The sequence below is a fragment of the Lepidochelys olivacea genome, assembly GCF_965140295.1.
Source record: "Lepidochelys olivacea isolate rLepOli2 genome assembly, chromosome: 14".
NCBI classification, from domain to species: domain Eukaryota; kingdom Metazoa; phylum Chordata; order Testudines; family Cheloniidae; genus Lepidochelys; species Lepidochelys olivacea.
In genome coordinates, this window is record NC_140424.1 from 11,052,592 (window position 1) to 11,078,313 (window position 25,722).

Here is a 25,722-nt window from a genome sequence, read left to right on the forward strand (position 1 = left end):
CCCCCCGCCCCTGCCATGCCCCCATTGGGAGCGCCCCTGCCATGCCCCCAATGAAGATGCTCTCCCCGCCCCTGCCATGCCCCCAATGGAAGATGCTCCGCCCGCCCCTGCCATGCCCCCATTAGGAGCGCCCCTGCCATGCCCCCAGTGAAGATGCTCCCCCCCACCCCTGCCATGCCCCTATTGGGAGCGCCCCTGCCATGCCCCCAGTGAAGATGCTCCCCCCCGCCCCTGCCATGCCCCCAATGGAAGATGCTCCGCCCGCCCCTGCCATGCCCCCATTAGGAGCGCCCCCCCGCCCCTGCCATGCCCCCAATGGAAGATGCTCCGCCCGCCCCTGCCATGCCCCCATTAGGAGCGCCCCCCCCCCGCCATGCCCCCAATGAAGATGCTCCCCCCGCCCCTGCCATGCCCCCATAGGGAGCGCTCCCCCCGCCCCTGCCATGCCCCCAATGAAGATGCTCCCCCCGCCCCTGCCATGCCCCCATAGGGAGCGCTCCCCCGCCCCTGGGAGCTGTGTGAGGGGAGGCACCGTGTCAGCACAAAGCCCTGGTGAAAGTGACAGAGAACCGCTGAGCCACACGCGCCAGCCGACGGGCGTCCCCGCAGCTCCTGGGCGGGGCAACGAGAACGCGAACTTACCCCCTGCGGCCGCCGTAGACTGTGAGCCACGGAGCCTGGAGACTGCTCGGTCCCTGCCGCGCAGCCACCTGACCCTCCGAATCTCGCGAGAATAGCGCGTCACATGTGGGAAGTGTCACCCTGCCCGACGGAGCCGGGTCGTCACGTGAGAGGGGAGGATGGGGCTGGGCGGGCGGGGCTGGAGGTGCCTCGGGGTCCTTCCGCTGCCGCGCGTGGCTGCCGGATCGGGCCCCCGCGTGCTCAGTGTCTGGGCCCGAGGCGCTGGGGCGCCCCTCGCCCGGGGGGGCTGGGCCTGCGGCCAGTGCCCTCGGACCGCGGCCCCGCACAGCCAATGGGGCCCCCGCGGGCCGGGGACCCCGGGCAGCGCCCCCCGCCGCCAGGCCTGGCCCGGGCTCCAGCAGGCGCGAGGGGCGGCGCGCCCCAACCCTTTCACGCGAGGCCAGGAGCAGGAGTGGAGACGCAGGAACAAGACCGTCCTGACCTACATCGCCGCCGCGGCCGTGGGCATGGTGGGCATGTCCTACGCGGCCGTGCCGCTCTACCGCCTCTACTGCCAGGTCAGGGCCGGGACAAGGACCCCCCCCGCCCCTCCAAGGACTCCCCCGCCGGCCGGCCCAGCCCCGCTGGTCCCCCCCAAGCGAAGCCCAGAACTCTGGGAGGGTTAGGGCCGCTGCCCCCCTTCCCTCTCAGCCGCATCCAGGCTGAAGGCGGTGGGTCAAGTGCATACACTACCCCCGTCCCTATCCAGTGCAGGGACAGGCAGCCTGCTCCCGCTCTTGTCCCTGCTGGGTCTGGCCGGGGGGGGGGAGGCATCAGGGAAGGCCCCGAGCAGCAGGACGCTACACGGCTGAGAATACCAGTGTGGATGCGGTGGGCACGTAGAGATCTGTCTAGGGTATATAGCCTAGGGTTCAGTCGTGCAGGGCACGCTCCCCACCTAAACCTTGACTCTGTCTGCGCTGCTGTTTATACCTATGCTAGGTGGGCGTGCGGTGTACATACTCTCCGCCCTGCCAAAGGCATCGATGTACCTGAATATCAGGCTCTAGCAGGGCCCAGGGTTCTCACTTCCCTCTGCCCCATATATTTTAAATCCGTGCCCTCCACTTGCTGTTGGTTGTTGATGGTATTATCAGAGCACCTAGGAGTCTAGTCAATGGCTAAGACCCTGTTATTCACCTGCCTAGTTATTTTTATTTATTATTGTTTCAAAAGAGCAGTGTAACAAAATTACTCTTTCCCCAGTTTGTTTACTGTGTGTATGGTAATTTTCACTTTCCTCACTACAGTCTGGTGTTTGGATGGAATCTTTCATAAATGGGAAAGGGACAAAAAAATCAATGAAAAAGAAATAGATTTGGTAAGGGGACTCTTAGGGAAGAATAGTACCTGACACTACTTTCAATTCTTCTCTGCAATTGACTAGATCTTATTGTTATCTTTAACCTTCTTTCTACAGAGGTTGAAATTGTTTACTTTCTTGTACCTCAAATACCATCAAGTTTTCAATTTTAATACCACTAACTACAACTTTTCTTTTTGTAAAGGCTACTGGATTAGGTGGGTCAGCAGTAGCAGGCCATGATTCAGACCAGATTGAGACTATGGAACCTGTTAAAGATCGCATCATTAAGGTCACGTTCAATGCTGATGTGCATGCAAGTCTACATTGGAATTTTAGACCTCAGCAAACAGAAATATACGTAAGAAACTTACACAACAATTCATTTAGACATTATAGAATGATTATCAAAACTACAAAAAAACCTTACAAAACTGAAAAATTGAGGCTTCAAATCTTAACTTTTTAAAACTTGTTTGTATTAGGAGCTAACACAGTACATTAGCTCTGATCTTGAAAAAATTTAAACATGGGTATGAGCCTTTTCAGGATCAAGACTATAGGTAAGCCTATTCATGGACTACTCATACGTAGTTACAGGATGGGAGTCTTATTTTTCAGCACTCATTCGACTAGTATGATTGACGCTACTTTCATTTGAATTAATAAATGTTAATGTCACAGCTTTAAAGGATACTGTCAAAGGGCTTTTGAATAATTTAAAAATAATTGTAGGTGTTTGATTTTTGCCTCTTAAATTGAAAAACAGTAATTAAAATATTTTTCCTTACCAGATATTTTTCTCGGTTGCCGCTGTACACAGTGGTTTGTAGATTACTTTCTTAGATCCTTTTTTGAAAAGGTTAATAAAAATTGCATGGGCTGCAAACAAGGGTAAAAACACAAGTTGGGGCCCCAGTCTTCCACTTTACAATGCAGGTGGGCATTGAAGCCTGCAGGGCTCACGCTGGCATGCCAAAGCAATTCCCGTCAGCATTGGGGCTTAGGTCAAGTAGGGCACTTTCTCTTCTTGTCAGTATTCTTGCATTATGATCTTTGTATTTATTTTTTTTTTGCCTTCAATAATATTGTTACTGTTTAAAACTGGTTACCAACAAAGGCTCTTATGAGGTCAGTCATGTTCCTTGATCAGTTTGTTTGAATTCATTATTGCAATTAGTGTTCTGATATTTTTTTTCAACAGGGCTATTGGACTCCTGCTAGCCCGAGTCTGTTGACCTAGGCTGGGAGGCTCACTGCCATGGGCTGTGTAGATATACCCTGGAAGTCCAGTATCTTGTAGGATAAGATCCAAAATGTATCCATATTATGATTAATTTTGTGTGTGGATATTGAAGCTAGTTCTCAATACTGTTTTTAATTTATAATCACTTTTCCAGATTCACTAATGTTGGAAATATAGGAAATAGATAACTTGCAGTGAATCTGTCTTTAAGGCAGCTAAAAAAATTATCACTGGAATAAATTTAGCAACTTAAGTCTTACAGAACTTTGTGAGAGTGGTGTAATGAACTTAAATTAAATACAATCATTGTATTTTTCTTTAAACAGGTTGTACCAGGAGAGACTGCATTGGCATTTTACAAAGCAAAGAATTCTACAGACAAACCAGTAATTGGAATCTCTACATATAACGTGGTTCCATTTGAAGCAGGACAATATTTCAATAAAATACAAGTAGGTGAAGTGTGTAACTCCAAGGCGTGTTAGGCAATCTAGGCTGGCAAACTGAAAAATTCAGTATTTCAGACATTATCCTTTTCCAAATGGGCATGCATCAATTCACGTATTTAGCCTAGGCTAAATCATAGAAGGCGGGTACTAAAAGTCCCATTAGAGTGGCTCCCAAAGTGTAAAAGATGGACCACTAGCGATCTTGAGGGCACTTGTGGGTTGAACAGTCATATGGTACTGATTGTTCACTTCAAAACTATTAAATACTTTCCTAATATAATTTTTCAATTTAAGCAATTGCTGTAATTGCCTCTTGGTATTTACTCACCAGAGAGGGGAGATGATCCATGAATCACAAATAGGAGAGAAGTTTGTATCATGGACCAGATCTCTGTTAAAACACAGTATAAGAGAGAACCTGCTATCCCGTCACAATCACAGATCTCATTCCATTAGACATTTAAGTTTATTAAAGTACGAGCAGTGTGAAAAACAGAATACAAAGGCTGTTTTTTAACATGCAGCGTGTACGTATTTGTTTTGTAACTGTTCTCACTTTTCACCATGTACAGTGCTTTTGTTTTGAAGAACAGCGGCTTAATCCCCAAGAGGAGGTGGACATGCCTGTGTTTTTTTTCATAGATCCTGAATTTGCTGAAGACCCAAGAATGGCCAATGTTGATCTGATCACTCTTTCTTACACCTTTTTTGAAGCAAAAGAAGGACACAAATTGCCACTCCCAGGTTATCAATAATATACTATCTATACAATGAATAAGTAGTTTCTCTGGTACCTGGCAGCCAAATGATCTGTCAACTTTGCAAAACACATTCTTCCAAAGACACAAGAAGGATATGAAACACCACATAGAACTACTGTACAATATGAATTTGTATTTTAAATTATTAAACCATGACAGATATGCTGTTAAGGTGTGATTTTATTTGACTTTCTATAGAAGGACCAATAATGTGTCTGAATACATAGGAAAAGGGAAATCTTTGTGGGTAAGTGCAAATGGAAATCTTCAAAACAATTATTTTCAGATTTAGCTTTACATTCAATTGATAGGAACAGATCTGTCTACTAAATATCTGGGGGTATGGAGTTTGTAATGTCCTCTGTTGATGGAAACCTGATAAGAAAACTGTTAATACCTGAAAATGATTAAGAGCTTATGGTACTTCAGAAGAAAGACAACTTTAACTGATCTTGTATTTTAGGTGAAAAGGAATACCCCTTACTAGTAAATATTCTACCTAATCTTGTGAGACCTCATGAGAGAAACAAAATCAGTTTTGGTCACTAAAGAATACTTAAGTGGTGCAGGAAAAGAAGTTGATGATTCATTAGGTGGAACTCTTCCTTTTAAGACTGTACTGAATTAATGTAGTCTGACAGATACCAGTGGTCACTGCTGCTAGAGGTACTGGGGTTTGGATGTCATGCACAACAGAGGTCCTGACTACTTGCGGTTATTTTTCAGAAAACAATTTGAGCTATTTGTTAGACAAGTATTTCTCTCACAGTTCCAATAGGTTATGGTATTCAATTTTGGTAAACAGCAGTACAGTGTTGTGTACTGTTAAAGAGCTGCTGTTTCACCTCAGATGTGGCTGCGTTTTGGCGGTATGTGAGAATAATTTCTACATGCATATCTTATAGGAGAATTAGGCTGATTTGTGAAGACTTTGATATCTTTGAAAGATGGTATAGAAGCTCTTACTGGGTTATTTTTTATTGTAACATTATGGCAGTTTTGAACCAGAGCTTAACGTTTTGCATTGCTGGTTTCTACCTAAGCCCCAAAGAAAGTAGCAAAAATGTTCACAGAAGACTCTCAAAGAGTGATGTAGCTTATCTCAAAAGCAGTGAGGAAGTACAATACTAGATCAGAATAGTTCTTCCCTACCTGCCCTTCTTTCTACATATTAATATGGCTTTCCACACGATCTTAATCATTAATGGGTTTTATTCTCACAACAACCCTGTGATATAGGCAGTTATCCTCATTTTATGCATGGGTGAACTGAGGCAAAGGGTGGAGAAAGTGACATGCCCAAGCTCACACACACATGGAACTCAGGTCTCAAATCCCACTCTAGTATCCTTTTCCTCCTAGACCATCCTTCCTACCCTCTCTTTAGTGCATGGGCCGTGATAAAAGTAATACCAAAAGTAGTATTTCAGAATACAGATATCACCGTAAGGGGCACATTAGAAATCATGACAAAATATCTAATTGCTATCATTTAGGTCTCAGCAAATTACATTTGTATATGATTTAAGAACAGTGCTATGCAGAGGAGCTCTTGTTGTTCCCCTGTCTCTATTTTTTGTGCAACTTTTACGTATATCCAAATTATTGGTTGTTTTTAAAGTACTTGGAAGTCTCTTTCAAAACAAAGAACATTATTGTACTGTATATTTACTGGCATCCAGTGTATCTTTTGTAATACCACAATGTGAAATCTAAACTAGACTGATTAAAACTATTGTAGTAGTTTTATGCTGAGTGTTACATTGTTCTGCTGCATAAAATGATTTTTACGTGGTGTGGACAGTCTAAGCAAAGCTCTACCCTGTGCAGGATTGTAAATTCTAGAATGAGGGCCAAATATTGGCCCCAGAGAAGTCTATGGAGATTTAGCCATTGACTTATTTCTTCAAATGTATACTCCAACAACCACGAGCTTCCTTTGGAGCTCTGGGTGCTTTAGACAGACTGTTAGAAACTCAAAATAAACACACTTTATTCCCCTTCAATAATATTGCCATAGCAGCACAAACAAAAGTTGAATAAATCCCCATAATAAAATTTCTCCCAGAGTCCTCCACCAACTTCACCCAGTTCTCTATGGGCCACTGATATGTTATATATGCCTTATAAATAAAGAACTCAGAATATTACATACCATGCAAATACTAGGGGTATAGGGGCCCTATCCGAGAACACTGCCATGGATCCCTCTCTTAAGCCTTGTCTACACTTAAGATTTGCCATTTTATCTGTGTCAGCATAGTTAAGCAGCAGAGCCTCCCCACCCCTACTATCAATGCAGTTTATATGAGTATAGCTTATTGCAGTTAATGAAATAAGTTGTCTCCCCATAAAGCACTTGTATAACTATCTACATTAGGGCTTTTACTGGCCTAGCTATGCTGAGGGAAAAAAAAATGAAATTCCAAGTGCCATAGAGCCGGCTGGGAATTTTGCATTGGAGTGAGTTGAGCAGCAAGCTGGAAAATTCCATTTCATTTCTTCTAAAATGGAATTTTGAGACTTTTCACCCAGTGAAAAATTTTGATTTTCTGTCCCAATTCAGGAAAAAATGTTCAGGGGACAGAAATTCTATTTTCTGGCCTGATTACTGACAATGAAACTTAAATGAACCATTCCTGATTCTGAAGCTGGAGACCACATCGGACTAAAGACAAGATGTTTCTTTTAAATGGGTCTGTGATTTCACTGTAAGGCCTTTGTCTGCACTAGAGCAGCTTGCATGCATGTTGTTGTAGCCATGTCAGTCTCAGGATATTTGAGACAAGGCGGGTGAGGTTATATCTTCTATTGGACCAACTTCTGTTGGTGAGAGAGACAAACTTTTAAGCTTACACAGAGCTCCAGACCCGAAGAAGAGCTCTGTGTAAGCTTGAAAGCTGTTCTCTAGAGCAATTTGGCATGTTGGCCATTGTGGAGGCCCATCCCCACCCACATACCTGTCACACCTTACATTCACACACAGCGGTGTAAGTATTTGTGGGGTGGTGTTACCATGAGGGGTATTTCACCCTTTATGAATGACAACTGGTAAGAAGTCCAAGTGGAAAGATTTAGTTTTCCACTGATAATTTGTTTTTCCTCTGGTTTTGTATGATAAAAGACAGTATAACAGTTGGTGAACTTAATATAATTTAATATTGCTTACATTTTTGAAGTTAAAATAATAAAATCGAACTTTAAACGCACAGATTCAAAAAAATCTTAATCTGACTTGCCAGCCACAAAAACCTATTTAACTAAGTTTTATATCACAACTTTCAATTCAGAGCACTATTAAGTCTTTCATGAAAGTGCAAATTTTACATTCAGTGTAAATATGGAAGGCACTTTAACCCTGCAAATAAAAGTAGCACTTTTTAATGATCAAGGTACTTAAAATAATTCAATCATCAAATAACTTTTCCATATTGCTCTTCTTCCATCACTACAGGTATTTTTCTTTTCTCATAGGATTAAACACTCTGAAAAATAAAAACAACACTTAGGAAAGTGTTGATTGCTTCATACCCAGTTTTTAAAGAGGCACATTAAAATTAAAAGTGAGGATGTGGTGTGATACAAGTAAGCAGAGAAGTTTACAGAAACAAAAAAATCCATTTCCTGTGCTGACAAGCCCAGAAGAAAGTGTTCAGTCTCCAACTCAGAGCGGGTCCTTATTAAGAAAAAACCCATGAATCAGTTTGTTGAACGAAAGCTTGCGTAAAATGTAGGGGTGTTTTTTTCTCCTTTGTTTTACAATAGACTCTTCAACCAAACAGGTTTTAGAATGAAGTAACATCTGCATTCAAAATATAAAGGCAAAAGGGTTCCATACTAAGTATATTCACACAACCATCGATAGATCTAATATAGGAGGATCCTAGATACAGAACTCCTCTTAGGTTTTTGGATGGCGTCGCTCATATTAGTTGCCCAACTGACAGCACTAATGCTAAAAAACAGATTGAGTTATGCAGTTCCTGTAGATCAGAGGTGGGTAAACTATGGCCCGCAGGACCCTCCTGCCTGGCCCCTGAGCTCCAGGCCCGGGAGGCTAGCCCCTGGCCCCTCCCCTGCTGTTCCCCCTCCACTGCAGCCTCAGCTCACTGCGCTGCTGGCATAATGCGTTGGGCGGCAGGGCTGCGAGCTCTTGCCGGGCAGCGCAGCTGCACAGCCGCGGCCTGACCCGGTGCTCTGTGCTGCGCGGTGGCGTGGCTGGCTCCAGATAGGCAGCACGGCTGCCTGCCCTGGTGCTCTGGGCAGCACAGCTGTAGTGTGTGAATACTACAGGCAGTGCGGTAAGGGGGGCAGGGAACAGTGGGGGGTGGACAGAGGGCAGGGGGTGGGGGTCTGGATAGGAGGCAGGGCGGTCAGAGGGTGGGAAACAGGAGTTGAATTGCGGGCAGGAGTGTTCAGGGTGGTGGAGGGGGGCGGGGGTGTGGATAGAGGTCGGGGTGGTCAGAGGGCTTGAATGGGGGCAGGGGTCCCGGGGCGGGGCAGTCAGGAAGGAGAGGGGGAGTTGGATGGGGCAGCAGGGGGCAGTCAGGGGCAGGGGTTCCGCGGTCAGGGAGAAGGGGTGGTTGGATGGGGCATGGGTCCCAGAGGGGCAGTCAGGAATGAGAGGAGGGGTTGGATGGGGCAGCGGGGGGCAGTCAGGGGCGGGGAGGTCCACGGGCGGTCAGGGGACAAGGAGCAGGGGGACGGGGTAGATGAGGCAGGAGTCCTGGGGGGCCGGGCCATGCCCAGCTGTTTGGGGAGGCACAGCCTTCCCTAACCGGCCCTCCATACAATTTCAGAAACCCGATGTGGGCCTGAGGCCAAAAAGTTTGCCCGCCCCTACTGTAGATGAATAGTAGTTCAATTTTGTTTGCTACATAAAATACAAAGCAGTTCAGCATGTTAGTTAATCTTGAAGTAAAGCTTTCCTCTGTAATTGAAGACTGCTTGTGTTCTGCTTCAGTTTGCAGCAGAGTGCATTATTCTGTAGACAATTTGGTTTCAGGCCCCAAACACACAAAACTGTTCCAGGCCCCAATCCTGCAAATACATACAATAATAGTCCCCTTGAAAAATAAGTGTGTGCAGACATGGGGCCTTACTTAGCTTATATAAAGTGGCAGTGATCAGAATTGAAAGCAGATCCAAACATAACACATGGAAGTGGATAACACATAAGACCCCAGTGCTTATTTGTTGCTGTGTTCAAAATAGGAAACAAGACTTTTCCTTGTATTCACTTGTCAGTTATAGAAAGCAGTCTACTGCTGGCATCAGAGAATAACTTTTATGTTCATTAAGAGAATTCACCTTCCACTCTTAGCAATCTGTATGCTTTTTAACTTCGGGTTTGGAGATATAATCATCAATTTCTTCATAAACAGCTCTGGAAGAAGAAGAGTAGGGTAAATACTAGGTCATGCTCATTTCATTGTATTCAGCAAAAATGTGTCAGTGAAATCCTGCTCAAGTGTGAATATTTCTCTTAAGTGTTTAAAATGGCTACTAGACAGCAGTTGAAGTGGCAGGACAGCCAGCGTTCAAAATTGAGCACATTGCTAATTGTGGTGAATTTGTGAAAATACTGCACATCTCCACCTGGGACACTAGGAGACACCACTAAACTTGTTTTCACTTTTGAACAAAATAGGATTTTAGTTCAGGTCTCCAGAAGTAAAATGGCTGGAGAACAAAAAAGTTAAACAAATACATACTGATTTTAATACATTAAAACTACAAAAGAAGATAGCTCTGAGCTAGTATATACTGTGAGGATATAGTGGGCTACCCTCACTAGGATCAGTACTTGTACGTTCAGCTTTTCACGCCATTGAACAAGAGTTAGCTAGATAACTAGATTATTTTTCAGCACATTATTTTTCCAGTTACCTATTAATAAAACACCCTGTGCTGGTTTATTGCTTAATTAGCTAACCCAGGAATGTTCAAAGAACTGCACAGAATTTAGCCACTCCCATTAATGTCAGTCGCCCTCACCTGATGCCTACGTCAATTTGATTAATCTCATACATTTTTAACTGGGAAAAGAAATACATACGATAAAAGTAGGGCTGTCAAGCGATTAAAAAAATTAATCACTATTAATTGTGCTGTTAATAATAGAATACAATTTATTTAAATATTTTTGGATATTTTCTACATTTTCAAATATATTGATTTCAATTACAACAAGGATACAACGTGTACAGTGCTCACTTTATATTTATTTTTATAACCAACATTTGCACTGTAAAAAGAAACTTCAAGTCACCTCATACAAGTACTGAAGTACAATCTCTTTATGATGAAAGTTGAACTTACAAATGTAGAATTATGTAAAAAAGAATAACTGCACTTAACAATGAAACAATGTAAAACTTTAGAGCCTGCAAGTCCACTCAGTCCTACTTCTTGTTCAGCCAATCGCTCAGACAAACAAGCATTCAGTGTTGGGGGAGGACAGCGAAGCGGGGAGGTAAGCAATGACTTGTGCAGGAGGAGGGTAAGGAAGGTGTCTTGTTGCTGCTTCGGGACTGGTGGTTTCTGGTACCTGGCTCGTACCAGGCTCATTTCCTTTTACCGAGCTAGGTGAGCTCCCTTCAGCTGAGTGAGCCCTCGTTTGCAAGGGAGGGTGGATTTTAACTCCAGGACTCATCATACTTCAGGGGAGAAGAGGCTGGTGCAGGGAGGCTGAGTTCGCCAGACTCATGTTCTCTATGGGGTACACCAGAGTGAGCAGCCAGCTAGGGGCAATGGGACACGACACAGGGGGACTGGCCCCGGGAGTAAGGGGCCGGCCGGGAACAATAGGGCCCGGGCTGGCTAGGATGCCAATGCACTCTGTTTTGGCCCTGTCCTGGCTGTCCCTACTTTTTCGCCAAACCTGGGCATTTGTCCCAGCTGCAAGGCCGAGCAGAGAGAGGTGGCGGCTGCTGCCTGGGGATCAGCTAGAGGCAGCATTGCCCCTGCCCGCTCAACCTCAGCCAGGGGAGGCACAGAGCTGGGGGGGAGCGGGGGGGAGGCAGCCCCAACTCCGGGCAGCCCTAGACACAGCCCCCGAGCTTGGGGGTGGGGGATCAGCCCCAACCCCAGGCGGCTCGGGAGAGGGGGACTGGGGATCAGCCCCCGAGCTCAGGGGGGGAGGGGGTCAGTCTCGGCCCCGGGCAGCACAGGGGGAGGGGGAGGGGGAGAGGGGCCAGTCCTAGCTGCGGGCCACACAGGGCTGGGAGGGGGAGACCCCACCGTGAGCAGTGCGGAGCTGGAGGGGGGTTGGGCCGAGGAGAAGAGATCAACCTCAGCCGGGGGAGGACCGGAACTGGGGGCGCAGCCTGCTGCAGGTGGCACGGGATGGGCGGGGGGATCAGCCCCAGCCCCAGGAGGCATGGGGAGGGCAGCTCGGGCGAGCCCTGCAAGCGTGGGGATGGTGGCTCCAGCGAGCCCCTGGCCGTCCTGTTTTTACTTTGAAAATGCCAGGGTGAGAACCACATTACTTTCTCCAGAGCCTCTTCTCTTCCCACCCTCTGGTGGCGGCTTCTGTTACTGTGCCTGACCAGACTGGTTCTCCGGAGCAGCTCATGCTACCCTCCTGCCCAGAGGGTCTGGGATTAACACAGGTAATTGACAGCACTAAATAAAAGATTACCTGACTCACCTTGTCTCTCTCGTCCAATCAATCATTCCATCATACACTACTAAAAGGCGGTGAGAAACTGCAGATTAGTAATTTTCAAAATTACTCACTCTGTGCTGTAGTCTCGTGCTAAAGGGTCAAATTCCATTATCTCATAATAATGAGGTGCCTGTAAACTGCTCTTTGATTTGTCTGAAGAGAGGTGGGGGAAAAAGACAAATGAACACATATTTTAAAGTGAGCAAATAACACGCTTGATGAGTGTTTGCTTTGTTTTGCATCTTGAATTGACATAAGACAACTGATTATCCGCAATACATTTTCACACTCTAAATATTAAACATATGCATACGTCTCAAAGTCATCAAACAGAGCCTTGGACCACGTTAGTTTTTGTTGCTGATTTTTTGTGGTGATCCCTCAGATACACTATGTAAGGTCCCTGTGGGACATTGGGAAAACAGATGCATAATGTGGAGGTTAGGACTGAAGTGTAAAATGACTTTATTACCTGCTGGTGATGCACCTGGTGTTGTCTCATTCAGTGATGAGGCATTAACAGTTTGGAGGTTTACGGTCTGCAAAGGCACTGGGTTTAAAAGAGTGGCAAGCTAAGGAAATCAATCATAATAAAGTTAGTATGTAAGCAGGCAGTGCAAACAAAAAACTGTTTAAATTTTTATACTGTTTATTTCGTAAAGTGGTAAAACCAGACAAAGTCTACAGATCAGGTCAGCCAGCACAAAACAATCATCTATTGCTGTTCTCCATGTATAACTGCTAAAGCCAATATTTCTATTACTTTAGTGTACATCTGTATAATTTACTTGTACATATTCTATTCTGATACGTTGAGCCAGAGGCTGTGAGATTTGTACATGGCTGTTCACTTGCTCTTTGACAGCAGGGGTGAAGGAGTGGGTGACGCCAGCCTCCCAAGATTTGCACTGCTTGCAAAGAATACAATGCAAGTTCTTATGTGATCATAGAAAGCCCTTCATAATCTTGGCAAGAATCACTTGAGTAACTTCCTCTCTCCTTATAACCCTGCTTTGCAGCTATGGCTGGTCAGGGTTGATCTTACCTCACCCAGTAGATTCAACCTAGCAGGACATAGCCCTGAACTCTAGGTGCTGCTAGAATATAGATAATAATGCAGCAATCTTTCTTGGACATGGTGAACTCCCCATCCAAAGGGTCTGCTGAAGAACAGATGAGCAACCTCCGCTCTGGCTGTCTTCAGAGTTTGATACAAGTCATTTATTTCATTTGGGTCCCCACTCCCTTTGCTTTTATATCCAATCTTCTTTCCCTGCACCATACACATTCCTCATATTAAACTGAGAAAGCATGCCTTTGTGGGTGGGATATTTTGCCCATGACATACACCATTTATCCTACATTGTGTTTGGCAGGTTGGTTCCTTTCTTAAAGTTTCTTTATTTTTTTTTTTTAACTTACAGTACCTAGATGGTCTGCAAGAGGAAACTTATAGCTGAGTAAACACACTGAAGAGTGGCTCTCTCACTGTGCTGTATACATCCATTATTTAAATACTACTCATACAGTAATGGCTTAGGCAAACTGCAGCGACCCAGCTGGCCACAGCAAGCATCTCACACAGAACCTTTCAGAACAGAATGTGTTGTATCGAGAATGGGAAGTTGCCCTGCACATTTGAGGTTGTTCCCTATTGCTTTGGAAAAGGGCTGTGGGATGGATCTTTTACTTCCATCTGGACAGCTAGCAGAACAAGAGGGAGGAGACCTCTGTTTTAACACTTGCCATTGAAGAACGTGATTCTGAGTATCCTTGTTACTCACGTTGCTATAGATATGACCATCAGGGATGCTTTGTCTTGTGTTTTGTGTTTCAGTTGCAAACCTATGTAACGATTAACACAGGGAATGTCACTGAGAAATGAACAGAAGAACATGAACTCATACAATTAGATTTTTTTTTGCTACTGGCTGCCTGTCACCTTGTGCCAGAGCTGAGATCACTAGGGTCACCAAAAGGGGACAGCTGCCAGGACGGTCTCTGCAAGGTTTGGAACTTGCTCTCCTAGGTCCTACGCTGTCTTAGTTTATTGACCTTTAAGGCATTCTGCAAGGCTCATCTGTTCCTCCCTGATAGTGAGGGTTGGGAGGACAGGTAGGAAATCTTAAATATACTTTTGGCTGCTGGGTTATTAAATCTGTTAATTATTGGTCAAAGGGTATTACAGAAGCAACCTATTTTTAAAGTGTGGCAGGACGCATCTAGAGCCCAAGCTAGGCATTCCTGGTTTATTGAAGGAGTGTGCAAATCATAAGTTGTTCCAAACGTTCACAGACCCTTCCAAGAGTATGTGGCAGAGCAGCAATATAAAGAACAAACATCTCTGAAAACATTATGCTACAGTTTCTTGGTAACGTATTACTTACGAGGGCTGTTGAACGTTTGCTATCGCGAGTAAATCTAGCTGAGGGTAGAGCAAAGGACGATGGATGCTTGGATCTGCAGCACCTGTAGATCTGCAATCTAAAATTCAAGCTGTTATTAAAACTTGCATGACTTGTTATTTGGCAAACAGTTAAGTCTTTGGTGGGATATTATTTATCAATGATTTTTTGGAGGGGTATAAAATTGCAGGGGAGAAGTTGCAGTGTTGTGCAATTACTTTGAAATACATACTGAAGGTGCTACTATTCAATTTAGGGCTATTATAATTCTGCCTTCAAAGTGGTAAGGAATGTAGAGTTGATTTCAGAAATACATTGTATTTCTGCCTGACATCTTAAATTGCCTGAGGGAAAAAAATGAGTGGCACTATGCATATTACGAAACATATTTTAAAACCAGAGGCCCGCCCGTTTCTTATTCTAGTAGGATAACAGTACATTTACTCTGAGTTCTTACCTCTCCCAACCTAAGTAAAATGTTGCAAATTTGAAGGGGCTCCCTGAAAATATTGAGGAAGTTCAGAAAGGATAAATGTGCCCTTCCCTTCTGAACTTGTGCCAGCAAGTTTTGTAGGTGCATGGTTACACGGACGTTCTTGGGCATGGATGACAGCGATTGCTTCCTTGTAAATTATTAATGATCCCCCATTTAATAACGGAGGAGGCAGATTATTTTAAAACACAACCTCTCACTTCAACAGATTTTTGTACAAAGTACCTTACGTATACAATAATAAAGCAGCTCTACTTTCCCTTCAAGGTTCCAACCAGAACTCTCTCATTTTCATTTGGATACACATTTGTCTCTTGCAAGGAATTTCTTGTTGTGGCCACAGTGGTTCTTTGTTTTAGGAAAGACCACTACAAAGGAATAACACTACTCATATTGATTGCGAGCCATTCCAAAACTACATTCAGGAGATGTACACAAAAAAACCTCATCTTTATACGGTTTGTTATGGTAGTTCATTTATCCAACATCAGATGTACACACCTGCAAAAGTGTATTGTGTTGGGGCCAGTGTTCTGTTTGATACTGTGCACATTCATGAACTCTCTCATCACGGCCTACATTTTGTTTCCTCTCGCATGCATTTGAAATTCATCTGAGGAAACATGCTTGAATCATAGCAGCAGCGGGGCATGGCAGCAACAAGCAACTCTTACTTTCAGAAATGTCTTCATTAGTTTTGCAGCCCTCTAGTCCCACATCCATGTGATGTGAATGCCAGCATACTTTCATTTCCATCTGCATAGGCTCCAGCCACAAGGTTAGAAATATTTTATACCAAACTTCCTAATGTTTCAGAGAAAATGCAAGTATTTTACTCACTTAATTCTGAAAACTGAGGAGTCTCGAGGCCAGTTCCCCCCAATGCTGACACAGGAATTGAAGAACTTGAATTGACGACGAGTAGATCACATGAAGGAGCAGATGGTTGTTTGCTGTAGATCTAAGAAGAAAAAGAGTTAAAAAGTAAACTTAAGTTGCTATTTTCACTTAATACAAAAATTTGAAATCAGAATCTGATTATTATTGAGGAAAGGTGACCAGTAGAGCTGGTCGGGAATTTTTCTATGATTTTTTTTTTTTAAATGCCAGTTTATCAAAACCAGAACTGTTTGCAGGAACAAGTTGGATTTGAATTTCCCTTTTTACAAATTTTTGAAAAGAAATGTCTGAAGTTGTCAAAACATCCCATTCTGACATTTTCAAAATTAAAAAGTGGCTCAAAATGTTTTTTTCAGAATTTAAATTAATTTATAGTATTTTTTTAAAAAATTGAAATGAAATGTTTCAATTGACCCAATCCGTTTTTTTTTTCTAATTTTCATTTCATGATTTTTTTTTTTAACTTTTTGACTTTATAACCTGATTCAGGACAGAAAAATGTTTAAAAAAAAATCTCAATTTTCTGCAGGACAGGAAAACTGTTTCCTACTCAGATCTAGTGAACATAGAATCATAGTCACCTAGTCCAGTCCCCTGCACTCATGGTGGGACTAAGTATTATTGAGACTTTCCCTGACAGGTGTTTGTCTGACCTGCTCTTAAAAAAATCTCAAATGATGGAGATTCCACAACCTCCCTAGGCAATTTATTCCCCTAATGTCCAACCTAAACCTGCCTTGCTCCAATTTAAGCCCATGTGTGTCTTAATAGAGTTAAGAATGAAATCAGAAGAGAATTAACCATATCACATGTTTAATATAAAAGTGTTTTGTAAGCACTAGCTAATACAAATTTATTTTAAACCTGGGGACTTGTGAATGAGCTACAAGATCTGCAAACGGGATCATTTTGGACTATTAACCCATCCAATAGTCAGAAACTGCAAATGAACTATCTGACTAAAAATGAAAGCCAGTAATAGTAGTGTTTCATCGAAAAACCCAGACTGATTACTACTTTCCTGTAATAACTATGGACTATATTTCAATCACAATGTAATCAGCTTGATGCAGGATGCAAAGGAAACTGAGTTAATTTTGGCTTTGTACAAGGTGAAACGTGTGTATCACTATTAGGGCCAGCATGGTTAATAAAATAGGAGCAGTGATGGGAGAAAAGTAGCCTTTAAAAATTAATTTTCCAGCTTCATAAATGCCCCTAGAGACAATAAGTGAAAAATAAGACTATAGATGAAAAGAAACAAATCTCTTCACATCATGTAAGAGATTAGAATTGAATCTAGTACACAGCAATAGAGGTAATAAAACTGCATTTTAATAGATTTTTCTCTCTTTTCCAGTTGTCCTTTCCTATTCTCCACGTTATATTTGAAGGTAATTTGATACTTGTGCTACAAAATGAGATTCTGTAAGTGGGACTCTTGCAAATTAATAGAGAAACATTATCCTCTGTTGGAGACAGAATATTGAATCCAACAGAGGTAGCAAGCAAATATAATTCCTTAGGTCACAAAAAGCACATTTGTTGCAACAAATAAGAGGAAAAGCTCTGGTTTATAAAATCTGAGCCAGATTCTTATCCTGAAGTTGATGGGGTTTGTGCTTAACTACTCACCTCTGCTTGCTCACACTGGAGTCTCTGATTCTCCAAGAAACGTACTCTGTTTCGAGAAAACCTGTAGGAAATGATACGTTGTCAATAATTTAGTCTTAAACATCCCAGGCGTAGGTATCACTCAAAAAGAAAGTGTCATTCATAAGAATCCAGCAGTTACTGCGAAGGTCTGATCGTACAAAAGGATCTAGAAAAGTGTGTAACAAGCCCCAGCCAAATGCACATACAGACTCCAATGTCCTCAGTAGGAATATTAGAACCAGAACCACAGCTTTGTGTCACTTGACATAAGGGAGAACTACTATGGTTGAGTTATCAAAACCACTAGAGCCATGGTTACATGCAGCAGGCCAGTAGACTACACACGCAGAGACCACTGTCCTTCACTTCACTGAGACTCTGCACAGAATCTTCGTTGATAATCAGATACAGGAAATGCAACGTGATTTGCCTTAAAGCAGTCATACTGCCACTCAAATGTATGTAAACAGCTGCAACTAGTTAAAACATACCTATATAATTTTTAGCATCTCATATGCCTGTGTATCCAAGGGCAGACTGAGGATTTTCTATAGTAAACAATAAATCCTTATGTAGCAAATATTAACCAAGCCAGTAGAAACAACTGCAAATAACATGTGTAGCAGCTTTGAGGTACAATGCAACTGCAACCAGAAATGACAGTTAAATAAGTGTACAGTACTACTGCATGAGAATTTCACACTCCCATTAGCAATTATTTGCCCTTTCAATCAACGGGTGAACCGTTTCACTTGGGATTTGTTGAGGCATACCCACAAGCTATTATTCATAATTCAGGGGGAAGTTTCAGCTTTCCAAGAAAAATGTTAATCGTCAGTATTAAGAAGATTTTAGGTCAACATTTGGATAAAGTGGATTTACAGAAACCAAAAGGGAAACTCATTTGTATTTTACTTACATGACAAATTTCCTTAGGCAAGAAGTGAAAAACCCTCTTTAAAGAGTGAATTGTAAAACATAACCCGCAGCTGTAAACACTAGACTTACGAATCAACTGTATAAAATATTGTGAAGAATAGCATGGAAGTTTGTGAGAATGACACTGGGAAGATACAATGACAGTTTGGCTGAAGCGTTTGGAAGAGGTTTGAGGGTAAAATAAAACAAGGAAGGAAGGATGGGACAAGATTGTCATTGTTGACTGCATACCCACTGATTTCACTCGTTAGAGCATCTGCATGACAGAGATAAGACATTTGTGCAAAAACTAAACACAAGTTATACACACTGAAGCATTTGCAAAAGTGATAACACTCTCTGAAGGCTGGTTGTCTTGTGGGAAGGAGAGACAAGGCTTGCAATGTAATTGGTAAGTTGTTGCTTCTAATGTGGTCATTCTTTACTTCATAAGCCATAGTAACTAAGATGTTGCCAGAGCAGTGGTCAGTGCAAAATATAGTCTTCTGGCAACTCAGTAACCTTCAAGATGCCACTAATGCAACATTTTGATCTTTTGAAATTGCAAAGCTTTCTGTTCACAATACCTCATGGATAGGCCTAAAAGGAAACATACTAGGGGTATGTATTAACCATGCAGCTGGGTAATACACAACAGAATATTTGTTTCAACTGAGCCAGGTCCCATGCTACAGCTGAAGAGATGCTGTAATTGCTCAGTGTAGAAATCACAATGTTTTTCCAAGTCAGTAAATCCACAGTGAAGCAGAGAGAAGTCTGCTCTGGCCTCTGGGATGGTGTTCTGCAGTGCTGTTATTTAGAAGTGGGTGTATTGAACAAGCTTGGAATCCTTGAATCTTTAAGTTAAATTACACAGAGATAAAAACATCTGAACCTGTCTGAGCCTTTTCTACACCGCAACTTCCATCAGGGTTACCACTGATGGAGCTGCACCCAATGCGAATTACAGATCTGAAAACTTCTACTGTAGACAATGTTGACCAGGAGAACTGACTCCTCCCAATCATGAGAGATCCCACAGCATTCTTTGCGACAGCAGGAGTCTTAAACCTGAGGCCCTGACTAAAGGCCATTATAATCAATGGGCCAAGGAGGGAGAGGAATATCTTTTACTGGACCAACTTCTGTTGGTGAGAGAGACAAAGCTTTTTGAGCTTACACAGAGCTCTTCTGTGGTCTGGGAAACTAACTCAGAGTCACACTAGTTTCCGGAGCTGTAAACATGGGGGCAAAGATATTTACTGATTCACCTCACAGGTATTTCAGGTGGATTAATTAATGTCACCCATCTCTGCAGAATGCTTTGATCCTCTGATAAAAAACACTGTATAAAAAAGCAAGCTATTATGTAGTCTGAAAAATGTTTTGGCATTCTTCTGGATAGACTCAGTTAATGATAAAAATAATAATAACAACACACAATAATAACAATAATAATCCAAATTAGAACCAGAAAAATCAAGAAATTCTGAAATATTAACTGCAAGTGCAAGCCACATGATGTTCATTAACTTCTACGTTATTATTTTGTAAATATATATTATGATGATAATTATTTTTATAGACATAGTGCCTAGGAATACCAATCATGGACTCACTGTGCTAGGGGCTGTATAAACACAGAACCAAACATATTCATGGCACTTTAATGAGAGTCCCAAAGCCAAAATTGTAAGCCAGACTGAGCCATTAAAGAGTAACGTAACCAGAATGGGTTCTTATTTTGTCTTTAACCCCCTCTTTCCTCCCAAAAACAAAGTCCATCTATTTTACTTATTAATAGCTTTGTTTCATCATACCTGTTGCTGACTGTCTATATACTGTCATCCCTGCTACAGCCAAAAGCTCACTGTGCAAATTCTCAGAGGTCAGGGTTATTTTCCAGAGAGAACACATTTTATTTGGATTTTCCTAAGACCCACTACAGGGACAGAACAGCAGTACCTGCAGTGATTTAACAGCACCTACTGCAGCTTATAAGAGCCTCTCAGTTCATTCTATTAGCAGCTTCAGAGTTTCCACAAAAATTGCTCCTGTATCAGAAAGTCACACAATGGAAAAACAATCTTGTGAATATGCCTGGAGCGCACATTCCAAGTATTACAGCACTAAGCGTTGTGGCGTGAAGAGGTTAATCAAAGTTCTGCTGGAATAAACTGGAACTGACAGAAGGCAAACAAGCAAGAGGCATTAATTGGAGCTTTCCTCCCCTCCCTTACCCTACTCTGTTCCTCTTCCCTTTCCTGGTCATTGTAACTCCTCTTTATTCTACTCTCCTTCTCTCAGGTCACCCCACTGTCCTCTAATATGCCCCCCCTTTACCAGTCCTTCAGCAGTGAGTGACTGAACAGAGTCAGTGGCAGGACAACCTGTCTCCAAGGCCTGCCAGAAATGTGTGGTGTCCTGTGAAGTGTTAAATACGTGAGAAGTTGGTCTTCTTGATGACAATCTGCTGATGGATGAAGAAGAGCGTGGTCTCATCAGTGCACTCCATTCTGCCTAGCCCAAAGACCAAGGAGTTCAATGCTCCTAGAAAAGCTTAATTTTCCCTATGTGGGAAGCACAAGTCTTCAATTTGTTCCCTAACCCGCATGGTGCTGTAGAATGGTTTTTAGAACATGGCCATCTCACCTCTGGTTAGGAAAGCCATCCATTCACAGCTAAGGCTAATCATGATACACCAGGATGATCTCTGTTATTTGTTGCTTGGGAAATGCTGAAATTCTGGTATCGTGTAAGCCCTAGTTATCCCACTGATGAAATCAATAAGTAAATAACTGCAGATGTCATCACCACAAGCACTCAGGATTTCCTTGTGTGAAATAATAAATATTTGTGCCTGCAGTGGGGGTAGAAACACTTGTTTGCTACTGCAGAGAGCCGCATGTGATCCTTTTAAGGAAGCGGGAACTCCACCCTTTGGCTGATGCCTGCAGTAAAACTGTCTGTCTTCCCTGGGAGCACGTGCATGCTGCAGTTAAGCTCAGCGTCTGGTAGCTAAAGGAACAAAGAGGGCTCATAATTGACTGAAGCCAAATCCACTGTATCCGAGTCCCATGCTAATGGAAGGACTCAGAGCCTGTTTCTTTCCTCATGCTTTAGTATTCTCAGCTACGCTAGTACTTTGGTTTACCCTGCAAGCTGGTATTCTAGGGACACGTCTACAAATTTTAACCTGTCTGCTGCTTCTCAAGTGCATGGAGAGACAAGATCAGCAGATAAATATAAGCACAACACAAAAAGGAACATGCTGTTCCTTTCTTGTTGATGGAGGATGAAATTCATCTCTCTGGAGACAGCCAGCACCAGTCATATGGACCATTTAAGCCCCTTATAGTTCAAGTGGCACTTAATGGCCCATATACCTCATGTTAGTCCTCTGCAGAAGGGTGAATTTCACCCTGAAAGAGCAGATTAAACTGCAACAGACATAACAATTTCCTGGACAAACCTGAATTAAGTTAAACCTAATTGAATTAAGTTTAAGTATCTTAGGAGTTTGCTGGGGAATTTACAGGGCAAGCAGGGAACTGTGCAGCCTGGAAACACTCTGGTCAGGAGGGAGAGAGACATGCGTCTCTGCCCAAGGGAGGTGATCGCTGGGGAGCTGGATGCCTGAGAGTGGGTGCCCTTGCTGGACCATGGAGGGGGAATACAGGTGCAGCTTCCCTGCACTATGACATAAACATCATACCAGAGTGTTACATTTTTTTAACAGATTTGGTTGGCCCAGTCAGGAGAACCTGTTACTAAGACCAAACAGGAAAAGACAGGTTCTGGTTTCACTAATATATTTACCTTTCATGTCCCAGGAGGACGTCGTTCAGATCTTCATTCACTCGTGTTAATTCAGCGATCACATCTTCATTCTGCACTGCTACCAGCAGTTCCACGATCCTCTCCTGCATCACCCGACATATCTTGTACAGTTTCTTTTCAGGAAAAAAACCAAAACCAATGTCATTGTGATTTCTCACATTTGTCAGTTTGGGAGGAGAATTATAAAACTTTTGGGTGCTGGAGACACAAGGATAATGCACTGTCTAATTCACATGATGACATACCGTTTAAAGGGTGAGCCTCAAATCCCTTATATTTGATTCCCAAGTCTCTTTCTGGCAAACTTCCGACAAAACGCGGCTGATAATTGCTCTCACCATGACCAGCACTCCTACCCCAACTCATAACCCAGTCTCATTTCTGGAAAGTCATCCTCCTCCCTAAAGAGAAAGGTGATTCACTTTATAGTAACTGGAGGTTCCTCAAGAGGTGTGGGCCCTATTCATGTTCCACTGCGGGTATGGATGGGTTCTACATGCCTGGAGCCAGAGAATTTCGAAAGCAGTGTCCATTAGCCCACATCTGCCCTGGCTTACTCGTGCCCCTGATTGAGGAGATAAAGGGTGAGGTGGACCAACCGCCTTTCCAGTTCCTTCTTCACTGCAAATAAGAGAAGATCTGAAGTGGAGTGGAAGGAGGGCAAGGTAGTAGAATACAGATACGGTCCACGCCTCTCAAAGAACCTCCAGTTACTATAAGGCAAGTAACTTTCTCTTCTTTTTCGAGTGCTAGTCCCAATGTGTATTCCAAAGGGGGTGATTGACAAGCAGTACTTAAGTAGGAGGAGGGTGCGAGGTCGTAGATGGCAGAGCCATATGAAGGACTGCTGTTCCAAAAGATGCAGCAGTAGTGGAGTCCTGTACCAGTGCAGAGTGTCTCACAAACACATGGACTGAGCTCCGTGTGGCTGTCTCACAAATATCAAGAAGAGGCATCCCTCGAAGCAGTACGGTAGACATTGCTTGCTCTCTTGTGGAAAGAAAAGATTAGACAGCTGATAGCAGAGCAAAACACAGCCCCAGATCCATTTTGAGGTTCTTTCAGAGGCTATAACCAAACCCCTTCTAATATGGCAACAAATAGTCTACAGGATTTCCTGACTGTTTTCATTCTCTGCAGGTAAAAGGCTGCAGCTCATCAAATGTCAAGAGAACGGAACCTCCTTTTTTCTGAGGATGGGTGAGGACTTGGGAAGATGAACAGGTCTCTGGTGGGGCAGGCCCCATAGAAGAAAAATATTGTTTACCACAGTGTCGTGAAGCTCCCAGTCATGATTGACCACAAAGTGGCTGCTGAGAGAGCCCGTTAGCACATTCTGGTTTTCCTGGGATGGAGACTGCCGACAGGGTAATCTGATTGCTGATGCACCAGTTCTACAGACTCAACGTTTCTGCACACAGAGGGATGGATTGCACTTCTCCCTGTTTGTTATGTAAAAGGCGATTGTGATGTTGTTTGACATAATGAAGGCACGGTGACCTTGAGTGAAGAGGAGAAAGGTTTCACAAGCCCTTCGAACTGCTCATGGCTCTTGATGTGCATCCTGGACACTTGAGATGTCCAGGTGCCCTGTACTGTATGGTTGTCCATGTGAGGTCCTCAACCTAACAGGGATGCATTGGCAGTGATCATCCTGTCTGTGCGGAGGCAAGAAAGGAAACGCAGATGCAAACCTGATGGAGATTCTTCCACCATGACAGGGCCGATATCACTTTGGTGGGAACAGTCACTATGGTGCTCATTGATTGCCAGTTTAGCAAGTACACAGTTTGTGGGCTTTCTTATCATGCCTCTGAGACTCTGAACATACTAAGTTCTCTTGGGCTGAGCTACTGCTCAGTTTAGGTTGGCCTGGATCTGACTTCTTCAAAGATCATTTGGAGGAAGACTTGGCCTCATGCTTATGAGAATGCTCCCTGCTCTCCCAACAAGACCCCCTGAGGGGATAGACATCTTTGCTCCTGATTTGGACCTCATGGCAGGAGGTGCACCCCTTACTAAGTCAGGCCAATGTATAAGGGGGAGGATCCACTGGCCTGGGTCAAGTTGTGGCCTCGTGCACTTTTCCATTAGGCTTCTTAAGGTGAAGTTCCCACCCTTCCTGGGTACGGCTGGGGAACAAACAGCAGATACTGCACCTTGCTGGGATCCTTCTCAGCCAGTGACAACCACCAATGCTAAGCGAGAAGGATCACAGGCAGGAAGCATAAACTTTGAAGCCCAGAGTCCTGGGCATAGTCCAATACCCAAACGGAGTCTGGAGGGATTGAGGTAGGTGGGGAGAGGAGGGTGCTACCCAAGTCAGGGAGACTGACTGATTAACTAAAAACCACTAAAACTATCAGATAGAAACTTTAAACTCTAGAATATAAAAAAACTATTTACAGATCTCTAAATATATTTTCACAGATAAAGAAGAAAGCCAAGGTGTCGGACACTGGAGGTTCCGACCTGGATCATGAGGCAGTGAGAAGGAACTGGAGCGGCAGCTGGTCCACCCCACCCTTTTTCTCCTTGGTCAGAGGCAAGAGGTGAGCCAGGCATGTGTGTGGACCAATGGACACTGCTTTCAAAATTCTTCAGCTCCAGGTGCCTATGGAATACGCTCAGGGACCAGCACTCGAAGAATTCCCAATTGGAAATCCAGTGAGCAATTCAAAACACTTTAAAAATGCTCAAAAGAGCCTGATGACTGATAAGAGCAGATTTTTGGGAGGGAAGGGGCATTTACTGGACTTCATATTGGATATGATCCAAAGCCCATGGAAATCAATAGGGCTCTTTCCATGGACTTTCAATGGATATTGGATCAGGCTCATTATAAGAAAGAGAGAAAATCATAGCTTGGAGTACAGATGGCAGAAAACCAAGGCCTGGCTTCCTCAGTCTGGTGGGGACTGTGAATCAAGTCTCCGAATCAAACCTGCCTCAATTCTATAGGTAATACAAACCCATCAGGATTGATTGGTATAAAATTCACAATTTCACGGAGTGGAATTCTCCTCTAGTAGCAATTAGAACTAGAACTACCAGCTACTTAGTTTCACAGAGTTTTACATTCCTCTTCCACATTGATTTCCCTTTGATAGCAGGTTCAAAGAAACGGCTATTCTTGCATCAAGAACTTAACCACCCCTTCTCCCGCCTCCAGGTTTTCCATGATTTATTTGCAAATGCTGACTCTGATTAAGGGGGGGGGGGAGGGAGTGGAGAGAGAGGGGGCTATTCTCTCCATTTTCATTTAGAAATTATCTGGGTTTTGTTGTAAAACTGGCCCATCTTTGCTCCAAAAGTGTGTTTACCCAACGACATTTCTCAGGGTGAAATTCACCTCTGTTCACAATTGCAGCACAAGGACTATGCAACACCGTAAGTCCTGA

The 25,722-nt window shown here is 43.5% G+C and overlaps 3 protein-coding genes across 9 annotated transcripts in view; 1 reads left to right on the forward strand and 2 right to left on the reverse strand.

Annotated features, from left to right (window-relative positions):
• Positions 1 to 767, reverse strand: part of STXBP4 (syntaxin binding protein 4) — a 144,639-nt gene extending 143,872 nt beyond the window's left edge. The window contains exon 1 of one of the 3 annotated variants that reach the window (XM_084646901.1): positions 643 to 767. The gene's annotated coding sequence lies outside the window, so the exon portion shown is untranslated. Of the gene's footprint in view, positions 1 to 532; positions 595 to 642 lie in introns of those variants that run through there. The other 2 variants (XM_084646903.1, XM_084646902.1) reach the window with 2 other exon arrangements.
• An 18-nt stretch (positions 768 to 785) lies between these two features.
• Positions 786 to 4,611, forward strand: COX11 (cytochrome c oxidase copper chaperone COX11). Of its 3 annotated transcripts, none has more exons than XM_084646906.1 (4): positions 786 to 1,199; positions 2,190 to 2,345; positions 3,557 to 3,682; positions 4,252 to 4,611. In XM_084646906.1, exons 1-4 carry the CDS (start codon positions 801 to 803, stop codon positions 4,432 to 4,434), a joined length of 864 nt encoding a protein of 287 aa, XP_084503032.1. In that variant the 5' UTR covers positions 786 to 800; the 3' UTR covers positions 4,435 to 4,611. The 3 variants fall into 3 exon arrangements, with proteins under 3 accessions (XP_084503032.1, XP_084503034.1, XP_084503033.1); XM_084646908.1 differs by having other exon boundaries at positions 4,322 to 4,611; XM_084646907.1 differs by having other exon boundaries at positions 786 to 1,151.
• Positions 4,612 to 7,653: 3,042 nt separating this feature from the next.
• The window catches only part of TOM1L1 (target of myb1 like 1 membrane trafficking protein), a 35,020-nt gene continuing 16,951 nt past the window's right edge, over positions 7,654 to 25,722 (reverse strand). For 2 of the 3 annotated variants that reach the window (XM_084647065.1, XM_084647063.1), the window contains exons 8-16: positions 22,301 to 22,434; positions 17,543 to 17,603; positions 15,848 to 15,968; positions 14,497 to 14,593; positions 13,894 to 13,954; positions 12,582 to 12,681; positions 12,181 to 12,262; positions 9,751 to 9,826; positions 7,654 to 8,242 (exon numbers count right to left, since the gene is read on the reverse strand). In XM_084647065.1, coding sequence (XP_084503191.1) covers positions 9,760 to 9,826; positions 12,181 to 12,262; positions 12,582 to 12,681; positions 13,894 to 13,954; positions 14,497 to 14,593; positions 15,848 to 15,968; positions 17,543 to 17,603; positions 22,301 to 22,434 — 723 coding nt within the window. In that variant the 3' untranslated portion in view covers positions 7,654 to 8,242; positions 9,751 to 9,759. The remainder of the gene's footprint in view (positions 8,243 to 9,750; positions 9,827 to 12,180; positions 12,263 to 12,581; positions 12,682 to 13,893; positions 13,955 to 14,496; positions 14,594 to 15,847; positions 15,969 to 17,542; positions 17,604 to 22,300; positions 22,435 to 25,722) is intronic. The other variant, XM_084647064.1, reaches the window with a different exon arrangement.

Coding starts and splice junctions, on each gene's coding strand:
- COX11 (XM_084646906.1), top strand. CDS start 801: ATGGGGCTGGGCGGGCGGGGCTGGAGGTGCCTCGGGGTCCTTCCGCTG. Junction 1,200..2,189: donor TCTACCGCCTCTACTGCCAG/GTCAGGGCCGGG, acceptor CTTTTTGTAAAG/GCTACTGGATTAGGTGGGTC. Junction 3,683..4,251: donor AATATTTCAATAAAATACAA/GTAGGTGAAGTG, acceptor CACCATGTACAG/TGCTTTTGTTTTGAAGAACA.